The following is a 10,807-nucleotide window of genomic DNA, read 5'->3' as shown; positions in this document are numbered from 1 at the left end:
TTTCAAAAGTAAAGTTAACAAGTGCTTGAATTTCCATATTTATTGTCAAAATCCTAATTATAAAAAAGTAATTATTTTGGCGTTAGTACTAAATATTAATAAACAAAATTAACTGATCATACTTACTTATATACTTTTAATTATTTGGATTAGCCGTAAAAGAAATTTTGTTTATTTATTAAAGTATTTTAGCAAAGAACCGGTTAACAATAGTTTACAAGTACTAGTTAAGGATAAATAAAATATATTTTTTTATTTAAAACATTATTCTCATTAAATTCAACAAAAAGCTTTACATTAATTAGTTTTTTTGTAAATATCATCTTAAGTAACGTTAAGTTTTTTTTTTTGAAATGCATTAACTAATGCTAATCCACTCTCATTAGCAACAGGCATTAAAGCTGTAATTAAATTTAATATGGAGTAGACGGCTTATTCATTTCACTGGGCCAGGATTCATGTACGTTTTGGACCATTTGGCTTGGCATAAGGCGTCAGAGTTTTAATGCAGTAATTAAGCTGACCAAGAAACCCTTGCTTTTCCTTTTTTTCTTTTGAAAGTCCTTGCTTTTCTTTTTAAAGTATTACTTTTATAAGTAAAATTTATAATTATTATTAAATAATTTGCAATATATATATATATATATATGATATAATTTACTTTTGATTTGTTTAATTTTAACATAAATTTGATTTTATATTAATTTTTATACTTAATAAAATAAATTCATTGGGTCAGGAAAGTGATCAGATTGTTTTCGTATAAATAATAGTAATTAAGGACGATGCTAATCAATTTTTATTGGAGGTCAAAGACAAATAAAAATAATGCATAAAATATAAATAATTAAGTATAATATATAAGATTAATAATTTTCTCTCATATAATCAATGTTATTTAAAGACGAAGAGTTTATTTGGCCCAACTTTTTTTTAGTTTAAAAGCTATTATGAAGTTTTTATAAAAAATAATAATTTTTAAAATTAAGTTAAATTTGTTTGGTGAATTTACTTTATAAGTTTTTTTTTTTATAAATAAGTTGTTTGACAGAATAATTTATATAAGTTCTAATTTTGATTAAAATTACTATAAAGAGTGTTTAATAAATAATTTTCTATTAATAACAAACTCTTTTGTTCGTAATGGAAAACAATTAATTTTATTTTTTTATTTATAAAAAGTATAAAATTTTTTTATATAATATAAAATTTATAATTAATTATAAATCATATAAAAATGAAAACAAATAATGTTGGAAATATTTTTAATAAATGAGGATATTTTTGAAACAAAAAGGAAACTTCCCTTAAAAAAAAAGCGTGTTTTTTTTTAAATTATTTTTTTAAGAGCTTTTCAAAATTTTTGTTTAGTTTAACTTTTACTTTTAAAAGGTGAATAAGTTAAAAAAAAAAAAAAACCAAACAAGCACTAGATACTCTAACTCTTTGTAATTTCACAATGAAAAGACAAAAAGGAAGAGAAAGAGAAAAAGAAAGAGATGAAAAGAGACAGGAAGAAACTTCTAAAAGAGTTGAGAAAAATTTAAGAGTTAAGAATAAAGTTAAATGAATCTGTAAAGTCATTTTATTATTTTTTATTTATATTAATAATTTAATAAAAATTATTTTAAAGATTTATTAAAAAATATATATAATATATAAATATTTTTAAAATTTTTGAAAAGGGACGCTCCACCCCTGATAGTAATAATATTTTGCATAATATAATTAAGAACAACAAAATAGAGAAATGGCATTTTTCAAAAAAAAAAAAACAAAAAACAAAGTAGAGAAATGGTAAATAGGGCGACGGAGAGCCATAAAGGGTCGGGGTTGCCAACCACAACTTGTATGTGAAAAAGTATCTAAAATATGTTACTAATATAATAACAATTCGTGTCTAAACTTAACATTTCTATACACCCAAAGTTGAACAGTTTCATATCCAAATCTAGGAATGGGAATAGATTGGGACAATGGCAATGTTTCCTAGCTTTCTTTTTATCATCATTTCATTGCCTTGTAATAGGGATTTAATCAGGCGCATATCATCACTCCATCACTGTGACAATATGGAAAAGGAGTCTCCAAAAACATCCCATTTGTAGTGATGCTTTAATTTGGATGATTCATTTCCAAAAACATAAACATCTTTACCTTTACCTTTGATACATACATTATGAGCTCATAGATAACAAAGGAAATGAACTGGAGTCGAGACTCTCCCTCTCCCTCAAAAATAATTGTATATAAAATTGTTATGAAGAATAATAATGAAACATAAATCAAATGGGACCTTGGTTAATTATGCCTACGATCAATACTAGGGATATTTCTCATTGCTATACCTACCGTAACAAGAAAACAAAATTTCGTTTTGGTTTTCAATCTAGAAGTGTCTTTATTTATAAACCTAAAAATCATCTCATTTCTTATTGATATGAGATCAATGACATATAATAAAAAATATTTATTATATTAATTTTTAGATATATTAAATAAAATGTGTAATCCTTTATTAAAAATTTTTACTTAATTTGGATAAAAGAGTCGAACTTGCAAGTCTAAACGAGTAATTTGATTAATGAACTGTTCTAATCCACTCTAATTTACAAATAAAATTGATCAAAAGTTATACTGTTAAAGGTGAGGAACCTTAAGGATAATGTATATATAATTATCCAAAAATGGTCACGTTGATTCTTTTTAATGGAATTAATATTATTTTATACAACAACAAAAAATATTTTAAATTTCACAATTATATATGTTTATAAAATGATCGCATGTTTATTAAATTACAATCAAAACATAAATAAATGGATGTATGTGTCAACCAATAAAGAAGGTTATGATAATTTTATTATCAGCAATACTAATAGGGCGAGAGAATGAGTCTAGGGCAAAGCCTGAATTTTTGGCTTGAGTGGTCGGAATAAGAATGATATATATATTTAATTATAATTCAAATAGGTTACAAAAGTAAAGAGAATATTTTCAGTAAAAATATATAGTAAAAAGCATACGAAAATCAAATGAAATGAAATAAATAATAATTAATTGCGTAATTAAACCGTATAAATACTTTTGGTAACTAAAAAATAAATCTGAAAAACTGATTATATTTAAAAATTAAATGTTAAACAAAGTTGCAAACCTTGTAAAAGACTAAAAAAGTGATTGATAAAAATAAAAAAAAAATCAGAAGAAAGAAAAGTTGTATGCATAATTGGTTTTATATGCAAAATATAACAACTAAAAATTATTAACTAATGTATTTTCTTATATTACTCTTGATACAATAATAATATAATATCAAGATTATTTAATTCATTGAATAGTTAACATTACAAGAAAACAAGTATCTCGACGGAATTGATTCTATTACTTTTACTCATGGATTTTCAATTGATTTTTGACCAGATTTATTTTTAATTTTCAAATAATTATTAAAATATATAAAAAATTATTTCTCTCATTCAAATATTTATTCACGTATAAGGGTATTTTTGTTTTTTTGTAATTTTATTAGAAAACTCCAATAGCCTAACTCTTTATGTGAATAAAAATTATACACAAGGTGTTAATTGAAAAAAAAATCACAAAATACCACAAGAGAAAAATTGAAATCATAAAAAATATAAGTGAAGTTTACCTCAAAAAGAAAAAAAAAAGAAACTCCAACCTACAAACTCCTCTTAGTCTCTAATTTAAGGGAGCTGTAATCAATGAACAATGAGTTACAAAACTCATGGATCAACGTAAAGCTGTAATCAATCAAATAAAGAGTTACAACACTATAAGATTAATGTTTTTGTTTTTCGCCTGAACAATAACAACAAAACACACAGGACTATTCTCTGTTGCTTTATATCAGCCTAAACCTGAGTTAATGAAGACAATTTTCCTTAGAATTGTCCCAAAACTAACTTACATATGCTAAGAAATTACATTCATATAAAGAAAGAGGTGCAGTTTCATCATATAATATATATAAGCCCATACACTCCAAGTTGTGAAAACTAGTGTTGAGAAAGAAATATAATATACCTAATTAATGGAGCTAGCTGCTGCTATAATCCATGGTAGCTAGAGTTAATATCAGATCCATAATCCCATATGCAGGCACATATGCATAAAAAAGTATCAAAAGACCGGAGAAAATAAAGAATTAGGAGCTCCCTTCAGTCCAAAGCAAATATCAAGAAGAGCTTAGATAGGCCACAAGACCAAAATCTTGAAGCTGTTTTAGGCTGAAAGGAGCCCCCACTTCTAATTATTTCTCATCCCCTCAAGCAAGAAAGACACAGAGACACAGAGAGAGAGAGAGAGAGAGAGAGAGAGAGAGAAGGATTTGCATATACATTCTTTGGCGAAGGAATAGTTGGAGTAGCTGGGGTTGGAGTTAAAGGGCTATAGACAGAAATTAGTGGAGTTCTGCTATAGCTAGCTAGCTAGTTACACTCTCTTTCAGTGTGCAATAAGTGTTTCTTGGGGTGAGAATGGTGTTAGCCTTTTGAGGGAAGTGAGTTCGACAGGGATGGAACCCTGGGAGTAATTAATGGATCACAAATTGGTTTAGGTAGGCTCAAACTTTTCTAAGTTGATGGCTAATTGAACAGATTGTACAAAGTAAGAAAGTACAGTAGCTAGTTAAACTTGTTCTTGGGTCATAACTCCATGTTTGGTAGGAAATATTTAAAAGTCGAAACGATGAAAAACTTGTCAACAAAATGACTAAGTTAATCATCTAAGCTCTTTCATTTTAGATAACTAACTATTGTGTAAAACAAGTTCTCATCATTCTTACTAATTAAACACAATTTTAACATTCTGGTTCATGTCAACAAGTATAAACATCCAGGCAATGAAGTTACCCTCAGTGAAAATTGAGAAAAAGGGGACTCAAAACCAAAAAGAGTGACACGCTCAGGTAGGTTAGAATTTTGCCAATGTAAGCCTTACTTGCTGCAAGATGGAGCTGCTTTTCTTTAGTGCAGAAAGTGGTCCCGAAAGTGAATGGCAAGCTTTCAACTTTGAACAAGCAATTCTTTAAAACCCTTGAGAATTGAATGGTCCCTTTCTTCTATACTGGGAACTTCAACCCCTACTTCATTCCTACTTTTTCCTCATCAAGTATTGGACGTCGAACCGCTTGCTTTCCTACCACACCTGTACCTTTTTCTTATCTTCGCAGCAAGGAAAGTCATCTTTCACAGCCAACGTTGTGGAAATTGGATTTTTTTTCCTACCTTTCACTTGGATTTTCCTTAATTTCAAAGTACCCTTGAAAAATTCCACAAAAAAAAAATCTGACAAAAGGGTTTAACGCCATTGTTCCATTTTCTACAATTTCAGGTCTGAATTATATGTATATATATTGGAAATATTGGGTAGAAATTTGTATGCGATTCTGGCTAATGCCATTAATGCCTATGCCTTGTGGGGGAAAATTTTCTTTTATAAGCTCCACGCAAACCTATTTGTGGCAGTGAGTTGAAAACAAGGACCCTTTTGTGTGGTTAGCAATACTAGTGGATTAAGACAAAGTGTGACTTAAATTTCTGGAGAAACAGAGTCACGTATCCTTGTCAAATTGGAACATTGAGATTCAAAGCCAAACATAACTAATTACTTGTAATCTTTTTCTCTGAATCCTTGGTTTTATTTTAGATTAGTTGGAACCTTTGCTGGTGCTACTTGGTAGCTCTTGATTCAAGCCCTCCTGGACGTTTGATCCTTTGGGTTTGGTCTTCGCATATATTTAAGATATCTTTTTATTTTTTTTACTAGTATACGTAATAGTTGCATGAACAATGCTAATATAAGGACTTGGTTTGTTCGAACTTTGTCTGATTTGAAAAGAAAAGGGAAATGTCCTCGAAATCTATGCCTTTGCATAAAAAGATTGGGTCTTTGGCTAACATTTGGCAGGAGGATTTTTTTCGGATGAATTTACACGGATATAATTTATAAATAAGAAAGTTAAGAGATGAAATTAGTATAGAATAATTCAGATATTTATGATAGAGATGTAAGCTCCAATACTAACTATATAATGCTGACCAAATTTGTACTGCCATTTATTCTTTAAAAGATACTAGGAACTTACAGGAATGATATAATATTTGAGGTAACTTAGAAGTTACTTGTCATACCATTGAGGTATGTTAAAGAATTTTTCTACTAAATGAATACATAAAATATGGTTTGTCAAGAAAATTAAATGGGAAATTAAGGAAAATGCATAGGGGGAAGCAGAGAACCCAATGACAACAAATGCCGAATATCTGTTAACCTGAGACTAAGCCTTGTGCTTTTTTGACTTGGATTGTGGTAACTTTGGGACTTCAGGAAAAGGTTTATCTTCACGAGACAATTTGCCAAATACTTTAATGAGAGAAGATGGATCCATGGCCGGGGTTGACATGCTACGAGGGCAAGCGTTGGGCACTGGGGTTGAGCTGCTGCGCTCTCTGGTGCTCTGGCATGGCCTTAGCTGATCCCTGTAATGCACCGTGCCGTCTTCCCCCAGCACATACAAGTCATCCCAGACCGAACCTGATGACCCTTCCCTCCTGAACGAAACTGCAGACCTTTGCAAAGTTGCCATGTTTTTCTGAACTCTATTGGAGGTTGTGCAATAAGAGACACAGAATCTCTGCTGCTTCAGGCTTGTATATAGGGAGGGGGAAGACAGAAGAATTTGAAGGGGAGAATGAAGGAAACGGGTTAATGGATGGAATCTGAGAAAGATGGATAGTCTATTTTTACCATGCATAACATACTTTTGTCTTTATCTTTTATTTGAGTTGACCATGTTGGTTCTGCTGAAGGTTGTTTTGTTAAACTTGTGGCAAAATATAAGGAGTTTTGTCACATATTAAAGTACTTATGGGAATCGAATTTTTGTTAACTGAGGTCGTTCTGGTACTAACTTGGACGGCTATCAGTATCTTTTATGATGGTGTTATTGTTTTCTTCTCTTTTCATAAGTATGTGAATATATATATATTAAACGTTATGTCACATCTCGCCTAGTGGAAGGTGAGATTTTGGTTCAATCCTAGTGAACAAACAATTGGTCAAATGCAAACTCACGAGGTCTCAAAAGTGACTCATCTTTCGTCCAATGGGACCAAAACTCCCCAGACTGCAGGACTTGGCAACGTCGGCATTTGGCCGAACTGGGTTGTTAATCATAGCACAACGATTATGGTCAAAATGCTTGCAACGCCAAGGAGCCCATTGACCTCCTAGGCTATGCGAACTGAGGCTTGGAAGTGAGTTAAGTCTATTCAGATGAACACATTGAGCAAAAATTGTGAGAAGAGATGCATAGAGACTAGAGCCTCTTGGAATTGAAATGTTTTGGCAATGAGTTTGCTCTTTCACTGTTTCACTTTACTTACGCAGCAGGAGTAGGGTACTAGTGTTTATTATGATTATTTGCTCTTTCTTTCGCATACCAGCTGAGCTTGGAAATTCCTGCTTCTCTTTCCCTTTCCAATAACTTCTATGTAATTCTTGTATGCAGTGTTGTCACATCAGAATGCAACCACAGGAACTTGAATGTAAGATGCATAAATTTTCAACTTGCTACCTTATCCTTGTCTTAAAATTACTTATTAACTGTACAAGGCCCTAAACTGTCATCAATATCCCCTACTCAACTCAGGCAGAAACGAAAAAAAAAAAAAAAACTTTCCCCCAGAACTGAAGGTGGAGCATTGAATCAACTTCATTGCTCAAGGTATGCCACTTGGACACAGCTCAAGTGGTAAAGTTGGATTGGGATTAAAAGATATGGTTAAATGCGAGTCATAGTAGTTTTACTTCCCTACATTAGATAAAATAGATTGAACAATTTGCGTGGAAGAAAAAATGAATTAAAGATCAACTCAATTGGTGCAAAGAGAACAGAAGAAGATATGCAAAAATATGAAAAAATTGTAAGATAAAAAAAGATAAAGAACTTTCATAAATAACACATTAGAAAGAAAAAATCAATTAAATACTTTTATGATTTGATTCCAATCCCTTCACAGTTTAAATAAATCCCTAAAGAACACCACTTTATGTTAACCCCTATATTTTGCAACTAGTACTGGGATAAACCTATCCATGAAACCTCCATTCTCCTGATAAGTCAGTACTATACTATTCATTTTTAAGCAATGAATATCCAAATTCTTATTTATTAAAATAGTTAAAGGTCCAATATAAAAACTCATTCAAATATCAGACAACCTGGCACTAGATCATAGTAAGTCTTCACTAATCAAATCCACCTTGCTTGAAACGCCCAATGTGGGGCTCTTGAATGACATAAAGATTATTTACATTTTATGGAGTATAAACATAAAGTTGCATAAGAAACAAACACATTATGGGAGCTTTGACTACGATACTGTTACATCCAGTCACTTTTGATGAGTCTAGGAAGCACATAAAAAGGCACGAAATATACAGAGTGTGTCAATTGGAGAAGACTGTTTCCGAAACAGACCTCTGGTATGGCTGGTGATGCTCTGGAATTCCATCCTCATTGCGCTTATCCTCAAACCATTTTACAACTTTTTTTCGAGGCAAGTTTGTTACTTGCACAATGCTGCTAATCATTGCATTCTGCATTGTTCATAAAAAGCATGCACATGTAAGATGACATCCCAGCATGCAATTTTTTAATCATAAACAGCCATGAAAAATACAGCACCATCTCTGTAATTTAACCATATCAAAATCAAACAAGAGATAAAAGAAAAACAAGGCTCCACCAACCAGGCAGCTAAATGTAGATAGCAACAAGCATCATTAACCTTAATATGGATGGCTTCTAAAAAGACATCGTACTCATATATTGAATTCGATCTTATTAGTAGAAAGAAACAAGTGGAAATTGCTCAAACACAATAATGTTTTAAACTTCCAAAAGCAACAAATTTAATTCCCTCAGTTAAAAAGTACCACTTGAGTCTTTTATAAATAACTTGATAGGAGGACTACCAAAGATAGTCACAAAGGACAATTATAAAGAAAGAATACTTTTCAACAATATGACTTCCAAAATCAACTCTAATCCTTGAATAATATTTGCATGAAATCATCCAATTTTCACCGCCAATATACAGGGTTTATGATAAATTGTCCAGATTCTCACTACCAATGACTTGTACAATAGATAGTTACAGCAAATACCAAAAATTGCTTAGGTATAAAATAACATAGATAAGTGGTAAGTAACAGATACAATTAATCTTAAAGTGCATAAACTTTACTTACAGTTGGCCGCTTTGATCTTCTATAAACTTTTTCAAGGGTTTCAACTTGCACTTTCTTAAGTCTCTTTTGGGCAGACCATCTGTGTTGCATCACATGGACTGGCTCTTTCACCTTAGGCTCCTTGGGCTCATGTTTCACACTATCCACTGTGGTCTCTAGAGCAACAGGTTCTACAGGTTTGGTTTCAAGCACTGGTTCCCTCTTGGGAGGTTCATCAGGTAAAGTAGCACTCAACATAAGAAGCTCCGGAGGAGGTTCACGGAGCAATTCGAGAACCACATGCCTATCAAGACAAAGCTCTGTAGCAAGACTCTTAATCTACAAAAAACAAAAAAAATCAATGCTGGTGACCAAATTCTATGAAAAGAGACAATTCTTTTTAAAGCCAATATTGATAAGGCCTCTATAGCTCTTTAAGTATCATGAAATTCATGAGGCTACTATTCAAGAAAAAAAAAAAAACAATTCTTTCTAAACCTAATCAAATTTCAGATAAAAGTAACATTCACACAATTCAAAATTTAATCTTGGTTATCCAATTTCAATCTATTGCTTTGCAATGAAAAATGAAGTATATGAACAACTCACACTAGTTTTACGGCGACCAACTTTGACAGCAGCAGCCAATCTTCGAAGCTGCCAATTCTTAAGCTTTACAGGCCTTTCTTCTTCTTCTTCTTCAGCATCATCTGGAGTTGAAGTAAATGCTTCCAAATCAAAATTCCCAAGTGCATCCGCCAACTCACTTGCAAGCCTATCAACGTCTTCTTCCTTTATCTCATCATAATCATCATCATCTTCAATGTCTGAGTTATCATTTTTAAGGTCTTCTTCCAGCTGACTGAACAATGCTTCAAAAGGGTCTCCATCAAAATCGTCCTCCTCCACTAATCCTTTCTTCTCTTTCTTTACTTTCTTTTTCTTCACAGAAGAAGTGGTTGAAGGAGTGTTGCTCCGGCGGCGAGAGAAAGCCAGGATAGAAGGGCGAGGAGACTGACGTGGCAGCAGAACATCGAACGGTCTCGGTTGAGTTATGAAAACGCGTCCGCTGCAAGAAAAAAATGGCAAAAGCCGTAGAGCCATTGACGATTTCACTGATAAAGCAGAAGCCACGGAGGCCAAAATGAAAAATCTATTATCAGAACAGAGTAGAAAAGAAGGGTTTATGGTCTGATCCGTTGGTTGGGGCGGTGAAGAAATAAAATTGACTCGAATTTGGTTCGGTTTATTAGCAAGGGCAAAAAAAAATTGACTCCGTTTAACTTAGATCATAAATTTTTTATAATTTAAAAATAAAATTACCTCAACCGAATCACTGTAAAATGTTTAATCATTTAAAAATAAATTAAAAATATTCTTCCATGAACATCCAATGTCTTTATTTCAGTTTTTTCATTTTAACACTAATGTAACCCTTTTTTTTTTAATATTTCCATAACGTTTTTTATTTTTATATAAAAACTATAAAATTATAAAATCTTAAAATTACAAAAAAATATAAATTTTTAGCATATAAAAAAACTAA

General features: G+C 31.5%; 1 protein-coding gene across 1 annotated transcript; it reads right to left on the bottom strand.

Moving 5' to 3' along the window:
* Positions 1–8,278: 8,278 nt before the first annotated feature.
* OCP3 (overexpressor of cationic peroxidase 3) lies at positions 8,279–10,487 on the bottom strand. The gene is made up of 3 exons (XM_018126801.2): positions 9,871–10,487; positions 9,283–9,600; positions 8,279–8,628 (listed from the first exon to the last, which is right to left on the bottom strand). Exons 1-3 carry the CDS (start codon positions 10,363–10,365, stop codon positions 8,479–8,481), a joined length of 963 nt encoding a protein of 320 aa, XP_017982290.2. The 5' UTR covers positions 10,366–10,487; the 3' UTR covers positions 8,279–8,478.
* Positions 10,488–10,807: the final 320 nt, after the last annotated feature.

This window comes from Theobroma cacao, chromosome 9, assembly GCF_053813885.1.
Source record: "Theobroma cacao isolate CCN51 chromosome 9, ASM5381388v1, whole genome shotgun sequence".
NCBI lineage: Eukaryota > Viridiplantae > Streptophyta > Magnoliopsida > Malvales > Malvaceae > Theobroma > Theobroma cacao.
The sequence above is the reverse complement of the archived record's forward strand: the minus strand, read 5'-3'. Positions and strand labels throughout refer to the sequence as shown.